The sequence below is a fragment of the Drosophila kikkawai genome, chromosome 2R (assembly GCF_030179895.1).
Source record: "Drosophila kikkawai strain 14028-0561.14 chromosome 2R, DkikHiC1v2, whole genome shotgun sequence".
NCBI lineage: Eukaryota > Metazoa > Arthropoda > Insecta > Diptera > Drosophilidae > Drosophila > Drosophila kikkawai.
The window spans coordinates 26,874,908-26,895,700 of record NC_091729.1 but is presented as its reverse complement, the minus strand read 5'-3'; the positions used below and the strand labels follow the sequence as shown (position 1 = coordinate 26,895,700).

Sequence of the window (20,793 nt, the reverse complement as noted above, 5' to 3'; positions counted from 1 at the left end):
CCTCAAGTAGCCGCCCGAAGGGGACAACTTTAATTGGGTAATTAAAATGAGGAGCCACGAGTAGGGCAAAATCCCGTCTGGGGAGCACTAAAAAAATAATTAAAGGGAAAAGGCAATATGTGCAAGGAAATAAAAGGGATTTGGGGGAAAATATTCATATTTTTAGGGAGAGAAATAATGGTTTTCTGGGGAAAAGTAATATATTTGGTTAATAGTTATTTTTTGGTTTTATTTAAAATTTGAAATAGCTCTTGAAATAATTCTTTAAATTGTTTATTTGGAAAAATAAAGCAAATTAAATTAATATAGGCAGCTCTATTAATCAAGAATTATATTATATATTAGTTTAAATATATTATTATGCTTAATTTTTGATAGAAAGAATATAATTTATTCATACATTTCATTTTTTTAGTACTTTAAATATTGAAATATTTAATAATATTTAAAAATAATTAGGCACTCTGTAATTATCCAAACACAAATTAGCAAAGTTTAGCCTTTAATCTCAAATAACAAAATACATTCATATTCACCATAAAAGTGCAGATTTCCTCACCAACTCTTCGTATTAATTGAAAATTATAGCCATTTGGCATCAACGAGTAGAGTATCTTGATTATGGCTAATATACCCATTATTCACTTATTTTATATTTGGCTGTGGCATTTTATTTTTCGCTTTTAGTCAGCTGTCAAGTGAGTTTTGGGGCATGCAATTAGATCGAACAGCGTTGCACGTGTTTTGCATAATTAAATTTTTTCGCTTTCCGATAATTTGCGACTGTGTTGCAGCTCTCCTCCGACTCTTGCACCGTTAGCTTCATTAGCCGCCGCAGCTGCAACTGCGAATTCCGCCTACCTCCGGGATAAAGCCCCCATATGAGCAAATTGTGCACATGTCTCTCGGTCGGTCCGTCGGCCAAAGCAACCAGTTTGGATTTGTTGTACAAAATACCCTGGGTTAAAGAGTACTTGGACTTTAGCAGGAAAGTATTTGAATCTTTGAAGAAATATTTTAAATATTTAAGGTAAAATATTCAACAGAAAAATATCTTTTTAGGTCTCTTTAGACTCTTTAAATAGTTGAAGTTCTAAGCAGAAGTGGAACAAGCTTATAAAATACTTGTAAAAGACATTTAGATATAGAAATCTATAGAATTCGGGTGATTTTCAAGTTTAAAAGAAGCCAATTTATATATATTATAAAGCCCTTAACTAAAATAAGGACTACCTGAAATACTAAGAAAAGGCTTTAAAATCCATTTAGTTACATGAAAAATATTTTTAAAATTTATATTTAAAGAATAATAATCATTTTTAAACCCCAAAAAGTGTATACAAACTTCCCCAGACTCAATAACCTTTAAATTTCATTCACAACTCGATCTCATTTCGTATGCTGGGCAGCATCGGCATCATTCACCCATACGCCTACGCCGAAAATGTAGTCATTACAAGCGGGGGGACTGATCAACATGGAAACGCTCACGATATAATGATAATGATCACGATGATGATCGGGAGGAGACTGGAGGGACACGGATACATTGAGTACATTGAGCATGATCGTAATTCAGAGCTTGCCATCGAGCTGGGTTAATTTCTTCATTTTTATGTGAGTCGGGTGCGAGAGAATACGATTTATGTGACTTTATGTAGGCGCCCTTAAAAGGCTCTGCAGATTGTGTCGTGTAAATGAAGTTGTAAGTTCAGTGAATTGCAAATTGACTGTGAAAGTTGGGGGGTTCTTTTGAAATGTATTATATTTTTTTTATGCTAATTAGAAGTAGTGGTTTTTTGAGTACTTGTTAATCTTTAGTCTCTTACTAAAACCGATTAATAATAACCCACTATTAAATACCCCTCAATTAGACGACATTTATGTAGAACCACATTCCTGTAACGCCTACAAAATTGCTAAACAAAATAAAAAAAACCAAAAGCCAGGCCAAATTTGAATCGAATCTGATTCGGCGCTTAAATGTGTCTACATGTGGTGGGTGTGGTGTCTGAGTGTTGCTTGAGATCGGTGATAATTAAGCCGGTGTTCAGATTTGGCCGTAACCCTGAAGCCGCCAGCTAATTACGGCCACTGCTCTTCGCTTTAAGCTCATCAATATGCGCGGCCTCTCAACACGTATACGCCGCGTTAGCCCAGGCAACACTTTCACAACTGACACGCCCACATGGCAAGCGATGCGTTTTGTTACAGCCCACGCTATATAATTTTTTATGAATGAAAAGTGAAAATCACAACATATTTTCCTTTAGCTAGCCAGTTTGCCAACAGATGGCGTCAGCTCAAAGCTTTCCACGATTTGATAAGCGTGGCTAAATGCCGGCGACGTATCTTATCGGTTCTAATTTGCTGCATGATGAATAAAACGAGAATTTAATACTCTTCAGTTGGTTGAAGGTTCCCATGGCAGGCACAACAATTGACGGAGTTTTTTCCCTGATTATTTGAGAAAATCAAGTAACTAAAGAAAGAATATGCTGTGGATACTCTTTTGGCTGGTGATCTTGTGGCTGCGGCACCAGGCCCAGTATACGCCAGAAAGTGAGTGATTAATGCAAATAAATATGTATCTGGCGGTGTTTGCCTTTAGACTTTTTGCCGCAAATAAATGGGGCTCGTGTCCCTGGAAAAAGCACTGGCCAGTAGATCAATTACCTGAATCATTATTTTCATTACTATTTTCCTCGATTACTAAATAGCTGGCAACCAATGCCAGCGTAAATAACTCAAGAAATTGCTCCGGGCAAGGCATAAATCATTAAATAACAAAAAAAATGATTCACCTAAAGTGTTTTATCTAAACGAACCAAAATTAGTTCTTATAAAACGCAATTAAGCATAAATAAGGCACGAATTTATCTCACGGATTCGGGGAACTGCGCCCAGTTACGGCTCAGGTTACCCAAGACTCGAAAACGTGTTTGATGGAGGGCAGGTGCAGGCCACAAAAAGAGATACCCAAGGAAGATACACACTCGGACCTTATTTTTTATTGTTTGAATGTTGTGGCTAATACCGGGAATCGAACTCTGAAGCGTGACCTTGGCAGTGACAACAAAACGCACCGAAAGATACTTATTCTTCTTTTTTTGTTTCTTCCAGCTCGTCAGTCGTCTGGCAGTGGTTCCTCCTCGAACCCCTCTGTTGCTCCTGGTGGAAATCGCTCTGTGCGCAGCTGCAACTGCTGTCCCTATGGCTACCACATCGACCTGGACTTTGTGCGTTATTGCGAGGCTCTGGCCCAGGCCAAGCCCAGCGAGGAGGAGCAGCGACGCCGGGATCGCCGAAGGTCACGCAAATCCATGGAGTTTATGCTGGGCTTTGAGAGTCTCTTTGGCAGCGACTGGCAGGCGGAGTCCAGGGTTCAGGGGAAGCTAATGGAGGTGGGTTTAAATAGGAAATAAAATGAGGTTTTTTCTAATTTTTAAATTCAAAGTAAATTGAGTTGGCAGCTTTCTTTGGCTTGTTTTCATTTCATTTTCATTTCATTTTTTCTCAAGTAAAATGTCACATCTATCACTCACTACTCCCGGGTGGCCTCTTTTGATCTGTCAGCTTCCAGAACTGAACGAGCAATTAATATGTCACCTCTTCCTTTACTCTGGCAGGCCCCACATGAAAGCGAGCCGGATTCGCCACGCCCCATTGGTTCGACGCAGTCGCCGGCGGCGGTGTACACCACCATGCCCTGTTACCGTCCGCGCTCCTCCTCCGTGCCGCGCTTTACCTACGGCAGCATCCCGCCTCGATCGGAGTCTCCCTTTGGCACTGCCTCCTCCACCTGCTCCTCGCTGCGTGGTGGCGTTGAGAGCGATGCTGCAGTCTATCAGCAGCGTCATCGTCCGCCGGCCATCAGTCCGCCGGAGACAAGGGCCTTCCTGCACGACGCCCTCGACGAGGTGTGCAGCGACTTTGAGAGGACACTGGAAAGGACTTCGGTGAAGAGGCGACAAAAGGCTATGCCCTACCACAACTCCTTGTCCATGGATCGGAATAATAACAAGCTGAGTCTGAGCCTCAGTCTGAGCAATGGTCACAATGGAATGCTCAAGGAGAGCAGGAGTCCTCGGCTGGGCCACAGCACGTGGGATCGGTACTTTGATGTGGCAGGTGAGTGTGGGCGGTCGAAGGGGAAGACGAAAATAGCAAGCCGAAAAAGTTCTAAAATTATTAGTTTTTTGCTCTGCACTGAGAGAAAGTATGTGAGATTGATTTCGTAGGAAATTTCATAATAATAAAATTCGAAAAATTCAAAATTTACAAAGCATTGCTTCTAAGCGCCAATTTTTGTATTTAATTAAATAATATTGGTTTTTTATATGTTCTAAAATCTTCTATATACCTTTTTTTTAGTTTTTTCTTCTGTGTATTGCCAGATGATTCATAGAGCCAAGTAAGATACGCCTTTGGCAGATACTTTTGCTTTCTTTTCTTAGCAATTAGCGCTGCTGCGGCACATGTGACATTTTTACGCACGAAAGTGTGAAAAATTTTGCCAGACTCGCCGAAAAGGCAATTGAAAAAGTCAGACAGTGGAATGAAAAGGGAAAGTTGGAGTTATAAATTAATAAAATTCGAAGCTATAAGAACTATTCATATAATTCTTGAGTTTTCTAAAACCACAAACTTGTTGCAATCTTAATTTATTAATATATTTTTGGCCTCATATATGTTCCTACATTTTTAATAGAGTTCTTAAAATGTAATTATAATTGTTTTGCCCACTGTCCCCTTCGAAATTGTCATCTCTGCAGCTGTGGCTTCAGATCAAAGGACACTTCGTCATCCAAAAAGTTCGAAATAAGCAAACAAATTTAAATCTAGACTAGTTTAGTTACAGTTGCAAGAGATACAAAAAAATACACAGAGATATGCAAATGCAAATCCAGATACGGTTACTTTGCATCTTTGGCATTTGAAACTCAATTGGGGGCCAGGCTGCCACTTGCATCATGGGGCAGCCGCAGCTTGAAGGCAATTTTCGAGGCGTTCGTATCTTAAATCAATTTGAAATGCGCATTTGGCGCTCAATTTGCATGCAAATTCTGCTCCAGCTCCAGCTCGTTTTTCTTGTATTTGTTGATGCCATAAATTTGCCATAAAGTGTGCAAAAAAAAATCGCCTCAAATAAACAAATCAAATTGTCGCGTTTCGTTTGTGATCCGAATGCTTTTTTATGGTTCTGCTCAAAGAGTTGTCAGTGATTAATGTGTTTATAATATTTTTCTGTAACTTGGTAATTGTTTAAGTGCTGGCTTTTGCAAGAAAAAGAAACATGGCTAACATGGCTTGCCAAAAAGAACAGACAAAACATTTTAAACAATGCACTATGGTCCAGAATCCGTTTTTTTTGGCATAAAGTCGAAAAATGGAGCTACAGGGTTTAAACTTCGCAGATTTTATTGTTGTGGCATTAACAACTTGTGTACAAAAAATTGGGCCAGTACGACCACGCCCACTCTTGCCGCCCTTGCAAACTGATTGATATTTAATTTATAATTTTTATATATGTACATAATTACCATTTTTTATATACATAATTAACGCATATATAATGAAAAAGTTGTTAAAAAAAGAGAGATATTTTTCCGAATTTATAATTAGAATTATTGGAAGAAATTAACCGTTCAAGAACGTATTTTCATTTGGGAAGATATTTATGAATATCACTATAAAATTACTGCATTTTTAATCTATTTCCTTCATTTTCTTGTATTTCACAGTGTCTTTATTAATTTTGGTGCATAGTCACTTCGATACAGATTGAATTTTTCGATTGTTGCTGCTCCATAATTTAAAAAGTTCGCTGTGAATAAACTATGTATATTACCAAAATATTAGAAAAGGGGGACGAACGGGGATGAGTTTTTTGTTTGTGGTTAAAGACAACATCCAGGAGTACAATCTGGACCAATTAGTTGCTGTCAGCATGGAGAAGCTTATTAGTTATACTCCACGAAACATGGAGAACGCATGATAGTTTTCTAAAAACATACACATAAATTTGACATTACACAACACTAAATACGTAGAACTACACAAAAAATTACAATATACATTAAATAGTGCATACCTTGAAGATTATTTTCCATATTTTAGTTGATTTTTTTGAACCAAAATAACACGTCTGACACAACATAAAGTAACTAAATATTTTGGCGCGAATTTCTATTCGGAAATGAGCTGATCGCAATCGCATTTTTAAAAGCTCTCAATAGGCTTTGGCGGCACATTTAAAGCTTTTAGTTAACATTTTTATAACGTATGATGAATTTACTTTAAGATTAAAATAAGAAAACAACGATATATTAACATAAAAAAATCGACTTTATGCCAAAAAAAACGGATTCTGGACCATAGTGCAATGGATGAATGCCAAAAAATATGCGTGTAAAAACAGAAATTGGCAACCTTGAGGCAACCCAACCCTTACTTAGTATAGAAATTTATCTCAAAATTCAATCATAAATCAGCAAATCCATAACTTATTTATAGATTTCAATTTGCTGGAATTCTTAGACGTATATTTTTCATTTTTAAAAATCAATCAAACTATTTCCAAAATTTAATTAGCCAGACAGATAAGATATATGTGATAATAATTTCGAGGGTCGCCTCTTGACGATGATTTATGCAGACTTAGCCTCTTTTCCTTTGTTTTCCTGGCCTTGACTTGGCCACCTCAGCGATATATGCGAATTGATGTGCAAATAGACAATCAAAAATCAATACTATTTGCCTATCAAATGGCCCATGGAATGAATGTAAACAAACAGAAGGCAAATGGGCGTCTCTCTGGGTTAGGAAATTCTCTCTCACCGAAATTATCACTATCAGTGTGTGTTAATAGTTGTGCATTCGGCTTATCAGCTCACAAACACCACAAAATGTTGCCAACTTTTGCTATTATTTAATTTTTTATTTGCTGAGCCTTATCGCCGCCGTGCTCTTGGGTTTGCCTTTGCTCTTTTGCTCTCAGCAAATTAGTTTCTATTTTATTTTTTTGTGTTAGTACATTATATTTTTCGAGTTTTCGGTGTGTGTTAAATAATAACACAGAAATCTCAACTGCTAAATGGTTTTTTGTCGCTCTTCGCGGGTGCTTTTGGCGCCGACAATGATGATGATGATGATGATGGTCGTTGGAACGTTGAACGAAACGAAAAACCAAATCTGAGAGCAGCAGTTGGTCGACGACTTTCGAACGAATAGCATAAAAATGCGTCGGTCTGGCTGCGCAAAAAAATACTTACAATAATAATTACCATTACGAAATGCCTTAAACGAATAAAAAACTAATCCAAAACGAGTAGTTAGATGTGTAATTAATTGCGACCAAAGTACATGAAGATATGTGACCAACTAACGAAGGCAGCCAAGACGAAATATATATAAAAGAAAGCAAACTATAATTTAAAGCCTTTGAAATTAAGGTTATAAATCATAACAACTGAAAAAGAAATGTTTAAGTGCCTAAAAATCTCATAAAATAATATAAACCCCTTAAATCAGCACAAAAATACAGCACATAAATCATTAAAAAAAATCGAATTTATATTTTTAATATAAAAACACATGTATAATGCCCACGATTCTACGAAAATTGAAATATGAACTTTTACGAAGTGAGTGCGTGCATGTTTTTGTGACCGCCACTGTAAGAGACACAGATAACATGTGATGAGTTTTTGCTTTGATCTTTCATCGATTAAATCATTTAATATTGCTTATAGCCGCAGAGCCTTAATTAGCAGCCGCTGAGATAAGATAAATTAAACAACTAAACACAATATAATTTAATTAAAACCAAGAATCTAACAAATATTTGTTACGCTTCTACGTTGTCAAGTGCAATGTCTGCTGCCTTGGCCCATAAAATCGCAGCCAAGAGCTGCAGTGCTGTGTGTGTGTGCTAACCAACTACTAAACCGAATAATCAATAAGAGAAAGCGAATAGAGAGGATGTTCTCCACCTCAGAGGATGCCCTGCCCCAGAGGCGGCGCAGGTTGGTCAAGAGGAGCCTCAAGTCAAAGGCGGACAGCAGCAAGAGCTGGTGGAGTGACTGTAGGTTCATTAGCTTAAGGAGCCGCTCGTTTTTAGAACTATCTTCTCCCAGTTTTGACTTGGTTCTTTTGCTAATTAGTTGGGCCATAAAAACTGATTAATTATGCCTTCGGTCAATGCTATTTGGCGTCACGCGCCGCTTCGTCTTTGCTTCAGAGTGTCTCCCCCAAAAAAAACGCTTATCCAATTTGGCACCGCTAGCCAAAAAACATAAAGGGCACTGAGAGAAAATAGGATAGTCTTGAATTAGCAAAAGTTAAAAGCCTTTCAGATATAGTAGAAAGAGTCTGGAGTCTAAAAAATCTTTCTATCTATTTTTATTAAATAACAATGTATAATTAATTATTAAACAAAATTTCCCTAAATAAAGGCTACGAAAGTTCTGTTTTTATTAAATTTACATGATTTTTAATTAAATAATTAATTATACAAAATCAAAAGTGAAAGCCAAAGTTATTCCTCTACTTAACAAGGAAGAAAGCTAACTTTGGCCAGCCAAAGTTTGTATACCCTTGCAGGTTAGAATTAAAATATATCATAACTAAGCCAAAAATGCATTAACTTCGATTCGGAAAGCAGTTTTGTGTTAGTTTTTATTAATTTAAAAAAACTGCATACCAAATTTAAAATTTCAAGAAATCAAAATTTTTGGCCATTTTTGCTAATTTTAATGATGTAACCCCTTATGAAATTTCTCAAAAATGGCCAAAAAATCGATTTCTTCCGGACATGTCTAGAAAGATTCCCCTGTTGATGCTGATCAAGAATATATATGGTTTATGGGGTCGGAAATGATTCCTTGACTTAGAAAAATAGTATTTTGTATTATAAAATCGGATTTTTTATATTAAAAAACTTCTTGATTTTTTTTTTTTTAAATTAAAAATATCATAACTCGGCTAAAAGAGCATTCATTTTAAATCGGAAAACTGTTCTGGGCAAGATTTTCTACAGTTAATAAATCTGCATACTTCATTTAAAAATTTTGAACATTCAATTTTTTATCAAAATCAAAAATTTTACTGATGTAACCCCTTATCAAATTTCGCAAAAATTGCCAAAAAATCGATTTCCTCCTGGGATACCTAGAAAGATTCCCCTGTTGATGCTGATCAAGAATATATATGGTTTATAGGGTCGGAAACGTCTCCTTCACTGCGTTGCAAACTTCTGACTGAAATTATAATACCCTGCAAGGGTATAAAAATATTCTTCTGAATTTTAATATAAAAACCATGAGAATTCTATGCTGAATTTTGACTCAAGACAATAGGAAAATTTTAGAATTAATTTAATTTAATTTAAACTGAAATTATAACTCTGCTTTATAATAATGACAAGCTTTAATTGCAGTACCATTTTCCCCTCAGTGTAGCAGTACAAAAATAAACAATACTTTGTTGCTGAAAAGTTCGTTGCACACAGAAATTAAGTAATAGCAGGAAAAGTGGGCGGCATGACAGCCCTCCCCCCGAGATGAGTAACGAATGGCGGCGGCAACAGTGCGTATGGGCAATGCTTTGACAAATGCAGCGACCGAAATAGCAGCTCCTATCAGCTGGTCATAAATTTCTCTCCTCTCTCACAAACATATATATATATTTTTATATGCACGATTTGCGTGTGTCAAGTAAAAAAAAAAAAGGCAAACAACCTTGTGTCGCATGTAAATACAAGATATAGCCGCACATATGTGTGCCAGGGTGATAAACAAAAACTAATATTGAATAATACTCCTAATGTCTTATCTTGGGACATGCACACAGAGACAAATAGAGGTTGATCGAGTGACTTTTGGCTTTTATTTTGCGTGAATTAAATTATTTGCAAGGCGGCGCGAACTCTGGCACAATTATTAAAATTAGATTTGAGTAGCGCAAATCGCTTTTATCAGAGCTTTTTTTTCTGCTATATGTTTTTGGCGGCGTCAGTAGCTCATGGCAAGTCTGCAAATCAAGATCGTTTTGACCAGGAGCGGCAGACCAAGTAACCTTTGAGGGAGATCTAAAAAAAACCTAGTTAATCCCAAAGTTAATCCTTATTTTTCGATATTTTTCAGACTCCTGCATTGCGGGCAATCGATCGCCCACGGACACGCCACGCCCCTTTCTGCGTTCCAACACTCTGCCCTTGCAGCAGCGTCCCAGCCCCGCGGAGGTGCAGTACGAGAGCTATGTCCAGGCCACGGTGGCGGCCAATGCCAAGTCTCCGGTGGAGCAGCTGGAGTCCCTCAAGTCCCCGGGTTTGGCTCCTCCGCCACCCCCCAGGCGTCATCATCTACTGGCCAGCACACCCAAGGAGCAGCAGCAGATGCCGCAGGAGAATGGCAGTTCCGGTAGTTCCCTCCAGTCACCGGTCACCTCCGAGGCTGGCCAGGCCACGGCCGATGCACAGGCTCTCTGCCAGATACGCGAGCAAATGGCTCTGAGCCTCAAGCGACTCAAGGATCTGGAGGAGCAGGTAAAGGCCATACCGGAGATGGAGCAAGAACTAAGTGCTCTACGTGCCGAGAAGCAGAGTTTGCTGCGCAAGAACGAAGAGCTGCAATTACGTGGCCAACGACAGACACCTTCGCCTCCGAGTCCTGGCCTCAAGAACGCCGCCTCGCCGGTGCAGTTCACCCCTCAGCGAATCAGTCCAGTGTCGCTGGAAAGCCTGGGCTCCCGGATGCGCAGCAGTTCCGTCTCGGCCTCACCATCGCCGCCCAGCATCCTGCGGCGGGATGTGTCCACCCAGGCGGTGGTTCGACCGCCATCCACACGGGATGTAGGTGTAAGCCATCAGACCAGCACCAGAAATTCCGGCACGCAGCCTTTGGAGACAGTTTACTCCAAGGTGGAGCTGGAGCAGAAGGTGGAGCAGGCACTGGACAATGCCCAGAGGCAGCGACTACGCAAACTCATATCGGTGGGCACCCAGATGTATGTCCCCCAGCGAGAGCAGCGGGATTTGGGAGTGCAAACCCAACCAGAGCGACCCAAGCTCAAGCACCATGTGGGAGTCTCCGCCAAGCCGGCGACGCGGGAGAACTTTACCAGCTGCAAGCCGGAAGTTCGTCATGTGGGTAGCTCCGAGGATCGTCTGGACGATGTGCTCTGCGAGAAGTGTGCGGTGAGCAAGAGGAGCGTGTCCTGCGGACCGGATACACCGCCGGAGAAGGTGAAGCCGACGCCGCCGCCACAGATGCCTGGACGCAGCAATACCTTCAGTTTGGGAGAGACTGAATCTTTAACGAAGGTGGTACACAAGGCTATAGCTTGCCAGACGCCCACCACTCTGGTTCACAGTGTTGAGAGTCAGACCACCACGCCCCTAGTTCGTTCCACCGGCGCCCAGGTGAATCCTCAGCAGCAGAATTCGTCGGTGCAGTGTGGAGCTAAGCAGGTGACCCGCCAGACGGATACCGCAGGTCTGCAGCGCCTGAGCCGGAGCGAGACCAAGGCTGAGCAGGTTGCCGAGTCGGTGGCCAAGCCTTCATCCCGCCACATGGCTAGCAACACGGACAAGGTGCCGGAACCCAAGCCGGAGCCGAAGCGCACCACCCACTCTTCCTGCAACACGGAGGAGGTCCGTAAGCGGGACGTAGGCTGCGGCGACATTGTCAAGCCCCACATCTCCATAGCCTGCGCGGCCAACTACTGTGATTCCTGCAAGGAGGCCATCCAGGATCTGGCCCGAGGCTTCAGCAAGGTCAGTCCCAGCTCGCCAAGAGCCGGCGGAGCCGGACGTCGCTCCACCTCGGCGGATTCGCGGATACCCAGGCCCAAGCACCTGACCAGTCCCAGTCCCGTGAGGAGGGAGTTTAAGCGGCAGAACACCTACACGCTGGCCACGCCCTCGCCCACGCCCAGTCCTCAAGTGGAAAGGAAACCGCGATTGAGGTAATTTTCAAGATTTGGCCCACTGTGCAAGCTTAGCCAAGTTTCACTTAAAGCTCTTTAGCAGAGACTCCAACCAGGGCTAGCTCTTGCGCAAAATCCATATAGTCCTTATGGCTGAACGAGTTTTGACCTTCAGTCGAGTTTTGGTTTTCCCGTTGACACCATAGCAGCGCTTGCTTTTTTTGCTTTTTTGTTTGGGTTTTGGTTTTCCGCATGGTGCTGCCAATGTTTTCCAGCCTGAGCAGCTTCACCTGCTACCCGCTGCTGGTCAGCGGGTGCTCAGCGATGCTCCTGACGTGGGTTAATAGATCTCAATCCAGACCTATACTAATCAAGCTTGTACCTTCCAGCTCCCTGCAGGAAAAGCCTCCATCTGTGTCCAGTTTCCAGACAACTGATCCCTCAAGCGAAATCCAGAGCTTCATCCGTCAGCCCCAGAAGGATCGTCTGGACCTGAGTCTCCTGGGTGACGATGAGCTGGTTGTGCGCGAGGAGAAGCGGGTGAGCATTAGCTGGTCACGAGATGCCTCCCCAGCGCCGCTCATGACCTCCTCCGGAACCACCAAATCCGAGTCACCCGATCAGGAGCCAGCCCTGATGAGTACCTCCAGCGATTCGAGTCCTCCTTTGGATGTGCAAATTGCCCAGGGAGCCAGGAAGAAGTCCAGCACGCCAGTCAAGTCTAGTCAGAGCGAGGGCTCTCAGGTGACGGTGATCGAGAAACCGGCCACCAAGGCCCAGCTCCATCAGCTGGCCCAGGCGGACACAGAGCCCAGGAAGAAGTGAGTTTTCTACAATTCAACTTAACATCTATCTAAAATATAAAACTTAAATGTATTTCCAGAACCGAACTCTCCAAGGGTTTCCAGGATGCCCTCAAGATCATCAACGATTCGCTGCTAAAGAAACTGGGGGCCAAGCCCATCTCCTCGCACAGCCTCAAGTCGGCCAAGGCCACCATCCAGGACAACTGGTTCATCAACTCCAGTACTGGCAAGTCGGATCCCCACCAGGTGGAGGATTACCTGGACTACTTTGAGTCCTTGTCGGTGCCGCTGCTGGAGTATTGTGTTAATCTGTCCGACAATAATGTGAGTTTTTTAGTACTATTTTTAGAAATATGTAGGGGTGTTTTTTATATAATATTTACATTTATTAATTAAGTTTATAAGTAGAATTTTGATATGGGATTTATTCTATTAATAATAATATTTATACTTATTAATGCAGTTTTAAAATATAAAGTTCCTAGAGTGTTTTTACCTTAGATTGATGACTGCTTAAATCTTAATTCTATATTTTCCATTTATTTTTCTAAAAGTAATGCAGTTTTTTACAGCAATATTACCGCTAGCTTTTTGGCCATTTATAAAAAATACCCAGCTATAATTGAGTACAACAATTTGTAAAGAAAAACACGTTTCTTAAAGCTGTTTAATGATGAGTATTTAGGCACGTTTCCCTAGGAATTCTCAGAATTTCCCATTAAGAGTATGTACATATATAAAACATACCACGGCTCAGCTTTGAATTATCTGGAATTATATATTATACTATATAATTTTATATTATATATTATACTATAATTATTATGATTATGATTATTTATTTTCCAACTATTCCTCTATTTTATTTTATCTAATATTATATTTCCCACAGGGCAACACAGCCATGCACTATGCGGTCTCGCACGGCAACTTTGACGTAGTGTCCATTCTGCTGGATTCCAAGGTTTGCGACGTAAACCAAACGAATAACGCCGGATACACCTGCGTGATGCTCGTATCGTTGGCCAAGCTGCAGCAGCCGTCCCATCGCACAGTCGTCGAGCGACTGTTCAAGATGGCCGATGTCAACATACGGGCCAAGAAGGTAGGTAAGGGGCCAGCCACAAAGCTCCTCCATAGATGCCCATTGAAAACTGATCCCTGGATGTACTACTTACTCCCCTACTAACCCTAATCCCGCCCTGTATTTATTTGTCTTGACAGCACTGCCAGACCGCCCTGATGCTCGCTGTGTCGCATGGTAATGTGGACATGGTCAATATGCTCCTGGATGCCGGAGCAGACATCAATATACAGGATGAGGATGGCTCCACGGCACTGATGTGTGCCGCCGAGCATGGACGAGTGGATGTGGTGAAGCATTTGCTCTCCCATCCGGACTGCGATTCGCTGGTCAACGATGTGGTGAGTGGGGAATAACACATATATTTATCTTAGAAATTTAAAATTAAATTATATTTTCTTTTTAGGATGGCAGCACAGCCTTCAAGATTGCCTGGCAGGCCGGGCACCGGGATGTGGGCTTGCTCTTGTACGTCCACGAGCAGATGCTGCGCAGCAAGCTGCCCAATCGTGGAGAGCCCACAAGGACCTCTCTGATACCTTCCCAGCGGCACAAGCGACAGCCATCCCAGTAAAGGGAAAAAGGAAGTCCACAAAGCCATAACGAAACGAACAAATGAACAGCTTCCGTTTCCGGAAGTCGAGCTGCCAGCACACACATTCCATGGCCAAGGCAGACACCCAGTAGCAGCCAACACAACACTTACATAAATTGTATAATTGTATAATTAGACCTCGTTTGTCGTACGTTTTTATTTATTTTGTAATTCTAATTTAGTGCTAATATCTGTAGTAGAATCGTTTCTAATATATAACTCTAATTTCGATTTTCGATCAATCAACGAAGGCAGCAGCAGCATTGCAACATGCAACTTGCAACTTTTAACTGAAATACTGGCCAAGAGCCACCTCGATATATATAAACTACACATATGTGAACACAAAAACCAACCATATCAGCAAACGACAATGCAACAAGCTATATATACTATAACTAACAAAACAATTAACAATTAACAATGAAAATGAATCAAATTGACAATTATTTAAACAGATCAAAAGGAATGTATTTAATAGAATTTAAATCGAAAGCTATTTTAGCAAGAGAAGTGTATGTAAAATAAATAAACTCTTAAATAGAAAAAAACTTGGTTTTTTTTTTGTTGTAAAATTAACTATTTTAAGCTGACCTCTAGTTTTTGTTAATTTATATTTGGTTAGTTGCCTGGCTCTCTGAGTTTTGTATTGCTTTCTAGACTTTGTTCATGGAGTAAATTCTTTGTCATTGCGCTAAAGCTCTTGTGTATACCGACACAAGCTTAATCTCTTTTGGCCAGATAGGGGTTTTTCCATAACCAAAATGAGCGCTGCCTTAGCCACATTTGGTGTGCACTTTTAATTGAATTTAAAAGATTTTTTGATGGAGTTTTAGCGGAAGTGTTTTGTTGTCAAATATTTTTCTTTTGTGTTTCTTAACTTGTTTCTCAATTGGAATCAAATTATTTTATAAGATTTAATGAGGGTTTGTCAGTTAAATTGGGTTAAATTGATTTCAGACTATGCAAATAATTTAAATTTACTTTTTAAAAGTTACTTATGTATCTTTTAAAATCATAAGAAGGTTCACAACAACTTTAAATAATTGAATTTCTGCTGTAAAAGATACTTTTGTATCTGAAGATTTACAATTCTTCCACAAAAGATACTTTTGTATCTGATGAATGTACTCTACCTATCTCAAAGATTAAACTTATGTCAGTTCCGCAGCCTATACCGCCCTCTCCTCCGTGCCCGGCTCTATGACTCCCAGCGGCGTCAGGGTAAGCGCTATGCCATCTTCCAGGTTAACCAGCGGCTTCCTGGAGTTCAATGTGAACTCATACTCCGACAGAAGCAAAGCCAAGGCCAGGCGAAGCTGCAGCTGGGCAAACTGGATGCCAATGCAGCTGCGTGCTCCAACGCCAAAGCCAAACCAGGTGCCCTGCTCCTTCAGCGAGTCCCTAGGTCCGCCCCAGCGGTCGGGCTTGAACTCCTCCGGCTCCGGATAGATGTCCGGATCATGGTGTATGGCATGCGTGGGTATGATCAGGAACAGCTCCTTCACCAGCATATACTTGGGGTGATCCGGCACAGGATAGTCATTCAAGGTGCGCCGCAGGATGTATGGTGTGATGGGATGCATGCGCAGGGTTTCGCTGATCACCTGACCCATGAAGGTCAGCGACTGGATGCACTCGTAGCTCAGGTTGCCCTCGAAACGCTCCATGGCCTTTTTGACCTCCTCACGGACCCGCACCTGCAGATCCGTGTGCGAGGCCAGCTCGTAGAGGACGTAGGACAAAGTATTGGCTGTCTGCTCGTAGCCAGCCTTGAGGAAGACCATCGCATGGGCAGCCAGTTCGTTCTGCAGATGCATCTTCAGCTCCTTGTCCGCCTCGTACTGATGCGTGATCTGCTCCAGAGCCTTGACCTCTATCAAAAGCTGCAGATAGTCCTGCTGGCGAACGCCCGAATTCTCCCTCTGTTCCACGATGTCATTGAGGAGACCCAGGAAGTAGGTCTCCGCTTGCTTGGGCGTGCGACGCATTCGAAGCAACCGGCAAAAGTTGGGAAACCTTATCATCATCAGGTTCATAAGATAGCCATGCTTGTAGCTATTCAGGGCCATCTCTGTCATCTGCTCAAAGTCCTCCAAGGGATACTTGAGTCTCTGCTGCGTATCCAGGCCAAAAACCGACTTGGCCAGGGCTGACAGGACATAGCGCCGCATGATCTTCTGGATATGCAAAGTGGAGTGTGGCTGCTTCATCAGCGTGGTACTCACGACCAGGAGCAGCTGCTCTGCCTCCTCGTACAGGCAGCCATACAGCCAGGCCATGCGATCGCCCTCGAGGCTGGGATCCAACTTCTGGCGCATCTCCTTCCAGCTCTCGCCCCTCAAAGCATACAGATCCCCCGACAAGGGATCCGATTTCTGGTTACAGTACATGCCCCGATCGTTGAAGTTCCAAAAGTCCTTGATCATGATCTGACGGATGAGCTCCCGGTCCAGGATCAGGGCTCGCGGCTGCAGCAAAGCATAGAAGCCGCAGAAGGGACCGCTGCCCTTGAACTTGGCGTAGAGCGCCGTGTAGTGAGACGCCTTCATCGCCTCCGTGCTGAGCGTCTGCGTCATTATCTGCCTGATGACGGGCCACAGCTTTTTCGGTCTCTCGTGCGGAATACCCCGAAAGCGCCAGTAATCGCGCTGATACCGCGCCGCCATAATTAGCAGAACCAGCAGCCCCAAGACCAGCAGGCCGATGATCAGGAAAATTATCCACATGTTATGCATTTTGTATAGTTTTCTTTTATATTTTGTTCTGTTTACTCTGAATCACATGCACGTAGGTATGGCTAAAATCACGCCCCGAGCGAGCTTCCTTCCGCCGCGCTATCTTGCCACCCTTTCACTCTCGTCAACGGGTTGAGAGTGTCACCTACGGCTATGATCTAATGCATCGTCCGGACTCCGGAGCTATCGCGGCGTTCTCAACCAGCTACGTTCATTAGCAAAGTTCGCGGTTCGACTGAGAGTCGGAGAAAAGTAACTACTTGCTCCAGGTGAGCACGCCAGGTGAGCCCGAGCCCATGAGCTTTTACTTACCGCTTTTTTTGTCGAGTGCGCTACACCGAAGCTCGCGGATCGTCAGATTCATCAGGTGGGCGTCCCATTGAGGCCAGACGGGGAGACATGATTATTATTACTTTAGTTTCAATGTTGGAGTGACAGAGAGGTCTGCTAAAAAATTGCAAATAGTTGAGCTTTACCTCAATTTTACAAAATAAACTCATATTTATTGGAATATTGAAAATTAAAATTCACATAGTATGAAGCCTTCAGTTGGCGGAGCTTACATTTTAATTGAAAATATTACAAAATAAACTCATATTTATTGGAATGTTGAAAATTAAAATAATACTATGTGTAGCCTTCAGTTGGCGGAGCTTAGATTTTGATTGAAAAACGTAGTTAGATTATGTTTCATTTTTCAATTTATAGATTGTAGAATTGGCCAGCATTTGTATGTTTGGTCGGCCAGAAATCATCGTTAAACTCACAGTTTGGTTCAGAGAAATTAAGCATGGAATCGGCCCGATCGCTGGACCGCGGCGATTCCGAGTCTTGACGCTTAGACTGGGTGGGCTTGGGCTGTGCCATTGGAATCGCAAATATCTCATTCTCATCCGATGCCTCTTGACAATCGACATCCATGGCATCGTGGCTGATCTTTTGGCTCGCTGTCAGCTTGAATCTGCTATATTTTGAGGCACTGTCCTCTGGGGTAAAAGTGAACTTTGCTGTGGCTCCCGATGGTGTTGCTTCAACCTTGCTATTGTTGACCGATTGCGATTCCTTGTCTTTTTCGTCCCAGGAGCCGTCTGATTCATCCTCCTTCTCTGATTCTTCCCATTGTAGCACCATCTTTGGTTGGGTTGATCCATTCTTCTTTGTTCCTTCTGCATCCGATTTATCGTCACTGGATGATTCCTGTTCATCGGAATCCATTTTTAAATCTTCATCTCCTTGGGCTTCATCTGCTTTAAAGTCGACTTCTGCATCCGATTTATCGTCACTGGATGATTCCTGTTCATCGGAATCCATTTCTAAATCCTCATCTCCTTGGGCTTCCTCTGCATCGTCCTCTGATTCTAATTCCAATTCCTCACAATCTTTGAACTCCATACTGTTCTGGACGTCTTCAGTCATCTGCCTTAACTTCTTCGATCCGTTCCCCGAGTCCGGCTTGGGATCTGCTCTTTCCACTGAATCGTCATCAGTCGACATTGAAGAAAGTCTGTCTACAATGTGAATGCTTTCCAAGTCGGGCGAAGGCACAAATCGGACATGTTTGGATGGGGATGGGGCGCTAATGCGTCGATCCGCATCATTCTCTGGATCGGAATTTGTATCGTCGTCGCTCGTATGCATAAATTTGCTTAAGAAGTCCAAGGCCGGCTGAAGGATTGAAATGGCGGGCGAACCGATCGGTGTTGTCGAGGGACGCTTTATGCGATTCAAATCTAGGCGTGGTTGGCTACCTGCAAGACCTGGAGACTATAAGAAGCAAATGATGTCAATTTATTAATTAAGCAAAGCAAAAAAGAGGTACAACCTTTGACTCCAATTGAATGATCAACTTTCTGGTTTGCAATATGTGAACTATCTTCTGGTTCCGGTAATCCGTGGCCTTTTTCATTTTGTTCCGCATTTGACGCTCCATGTTATCCACTTCCTGTTGCAGCACGGCCAGGTTATTTTGGCTGCTCTTCAGGGTGATCTGCAGCTGCCGGAACTTCTTCACTGAAGGCGAATATTTTATATTTTATAATTAAATATATATTAATATATGCACAGATTCTTACCCGCGCTGCGGCTTTCGAGAGCGTCTAGCTGCTTCGACTCCTTAGCAAACGCCTCTTTTATAGCATTAATCTCGCGACGTGTTTGTTCCTCCTTGGTAATGACTGCATAATGAAGGATATTCTTCATTCCCACCTGGTGAAACAGTTTCTCAATTTGGACAATCTTGCCATAGCAAGCCGTTACAGATTCGTACATCATCGTCGCCGTGTTTTTCTCATCCGCCGAAACATGTATCACTTGATTAAATAAAGATGACTCGAACTGCAGTCTCTCTAACTCGACGCGAATAGCTGTGGCAAGAGTGCACCTGTAGCAACATGTCGATGCACCAGAGGTAATTGCGACACTCACCTGATAATTCCTGACGCACTTTACGATTCCCATCGAGCGCCTCCTCAAACTCCGTCAGAAGGGCCTTAATTTCATCATTTTGAAGGTATGATTTCTTCAAAAAACTGTTTGCAATTGGAAAATTCTCCATTTTTCTGGCGCCGATCGCGAGTCCTTTAGATTTTGCAAGTTGCATTCAGCGCGCTATCGATAGGTCAAGTCGATAGCTAGGAAAACATTCGATACCATTCCAGTGCTTTTGATCGCTCGACTAAAATCGGTTGGAAGCGGTCCTTTTAAAAAATAACATAAGAATTCTTTCGGAATTTGCTAAAATTTTAACTATACAAGTATTTAAATTAAGTATGCAGATTTATTAACCAACATAGAACAGTCGAATTGAAATTAATGCATTTTGGCTTAGTTATGATCGATTGACGATACTAATTTTGGCTTTCCAAAGTTAACTTCCTTTCTTGTTTTTTTTTTATTTATTAATTAACTATTAATTCATTTATTTTACTTATATTGTATACATTTTTTAAATTTCTTAATAGATAAATCTCAAATTGGCTATTTATAACTTTAATAAAATCATGATGATAAATTAAAATTTATAAAATTATTATAATATATTATTTATTTAATAATATTATTCTATTATATTTTTAAAAACTCAATGCTATTTATTTGATTATATTGTATATTAATTTATTAAAGCACAATACTAAGGTCTCCCCTTTGGAAACGTATCAATAAATTTTATAAAACTATATTCACTTCATTTAATTAATTCCCGACCTTAGTAGGACATTCAGCTGATCACCTTGGTGGGTTTAATTATTCTTATCTATATTTCAGCTCTTTAAAGTTCGTTTCTTGTTATCTGCTTTTTTGGGTAGAATTCTTTATGAATTTCAAGAATTTTTTGTGGGAAATTTCTCTAAATTAGCTTCGGAAAAAGCTTAATAAACCCCCTACAAATAAAACCCTTTTACTTCCTTTCATGAACCTATTCCCAGCAGTAAATCATTGTAACGCTGTGTGTTTTTGCACGCAACCTGATAAATTTTACGCCCAATTAGCGTTTAAAAGGCATGATAGCAAAAAAAAAAATAAAAAAAAAACAAAAAGAACAAAAGAAAAGCTCAGCCACAAAGCTGAAACAAAACCCAAACAAATATATGTACATATAATCACCGAAAGCTGTTCGCTTTAATTGTTTGTTGTTGCTGGCAA

The 20,793-nt window shown here is 41.5% G+C and overlaps 3 protein-coding genes across 11 annotated transcripts in view; 1 reads left to right on the top strand and 2 right to left on the bottom strand.

Annotated features, from left to right (window-relative positions):
* Kank (kank) overlaps positions 1-14,659 on the top strand; it is a 30,719-nt gene extending 16,060 nt beyond the window's left edge. For 2 of the 7 annotated variants that reach the window (XM_017163528.3, XM_017163526.3), the window contains 8 exons: positions 3,124-3,404; positions 3,630-4,131; positions 10,146-11,967; positions 12,318-12,749; positions 12,812-13,058; positions 13,627-13,839; positions 13,959-14,159; positions 14,225-14,659. In XM_017163528.3, coding sequence (XP_017019017.1) covers positions 3,124-3,404; positions 3,630-4,131; positions 10,146-11,967; positions 12,318-12,749; positions 12,812-13,058; positions 13,627-13,839; positions 13,959-14,159; positions 14,225-14,392 — 3,866 coding nt within the window. In that variant the 3' untranslated portion in view covers positions 14,393-14,659. Of the gene's footprint in view, positions 1-2,423; positions 2,563-3,123; positions 3,405-3,629; positions 4,132-7,221; positions 7,647-7,968; positions 8,087-10,008; positions 10,073-10,145; positions 11,968-12,107; positions 12,264-12,317; positions 12,750-12,811; positions 13,059-13,626; positions 13,840-13,958; positions 14,160-14,224 lie in introns of those variants that run through there. The other 5 variants (XM_017163527.3, XM_017163531.3, XM_017163530.3 and 2 more) reach the window with 5 other exon arrangements.
* A 141-nt stretch (positions 14,660-14,800) lies between these two features.
* Positions 14,801-17,373, bottom strand: Cyp317a1 (Cytochrome P450 317a1). The gene has a single exon (XM_017163538.2). The coding sequence runs from the start codon at positions 17,149-17,151 to the stop codon at positions 15,586-15,588; it is 1,566 nt and encodes a 521-aa protein (XP_017019027.1). The 5' UTR covers positions 17,152-17,373; the 3' UTR covers positions 14,801-15,585.
* Positions 17,374-17,697: 324 nt separating this feature from the next.
* On the bottom strand, positions 17,698-20,759 carry corolla. 3 transcript variants are annotated; one of them, XM_070284559.1, is made up of 5 exons: positions 20,745-20,759; positions 19,576-19,847; positions 19,224-19,514; positions 18,974-19,161; positions 17,698-18,915 (listed from the first exon to the last, which is right to left on the bottom strand). In XM_070284559.1, the coding sequence occupies exons 2-5, from the start codon at positions 19,748-19,750 to the stop codon at positions 17,854-17,856; spliced, it is 1,716 nt and encodes a 571-aa protein (XP_070140660.1). In that variant the 5' UTR covers positions 19,751-19,847; positions 20,745-20,759; the 3' UTR covers positions 17,698-17,853. The 3 variants fall into 3 exon arrangements, with proteins under 3 accessions (XP_070140660.1, XP_070140661.1, XP_017018995.1); XM_070284560.1 differs by lacking the exon at positions 20,745-20,759 and adding an exon at positions 20,356-20,639; XM_017163506.2 differs by lacking the exon at positions 20,745-20,759 and having other exon boundaries at positions 19,576-20,076.
* Between the last annotated feature and the right edge of the window lie 34 nt (positions 20,760-20,793).

Excerpts from the sequence above, each read along its gene's own strand:
- Cyp317a1 (XM_017163538.2), bottom strand. The coding sequence starts at position 17,151 with ATGCATAACATGTGGATAATTTTCCTGATCATCGGCCTGCTGGTCTTG.
- corolla (XM_070284559.1), bottom strand. The coding sequence starts at position 19,750 with ATGCAACTTGCAAAATCTAAAGGACTCGCGATCGGCGCCAGAAAAATG. Across the intron at positions 19,515-19,575 it reads AGTGCGTCAGGAATTATCAG|CTATTCGCGTCGAGTTAGAG; the intron begins GTGAGTGTCGCA and ends CTCTTGCCACAG. Across the intron at positions 18,916-18,973 it reads TCATTCAATTGGAGTCAAAG|TCTCCAGGTCTTGCAGGTAG; the intron begins GTTGTACCTCTT and ends TGCTTCTTATAG.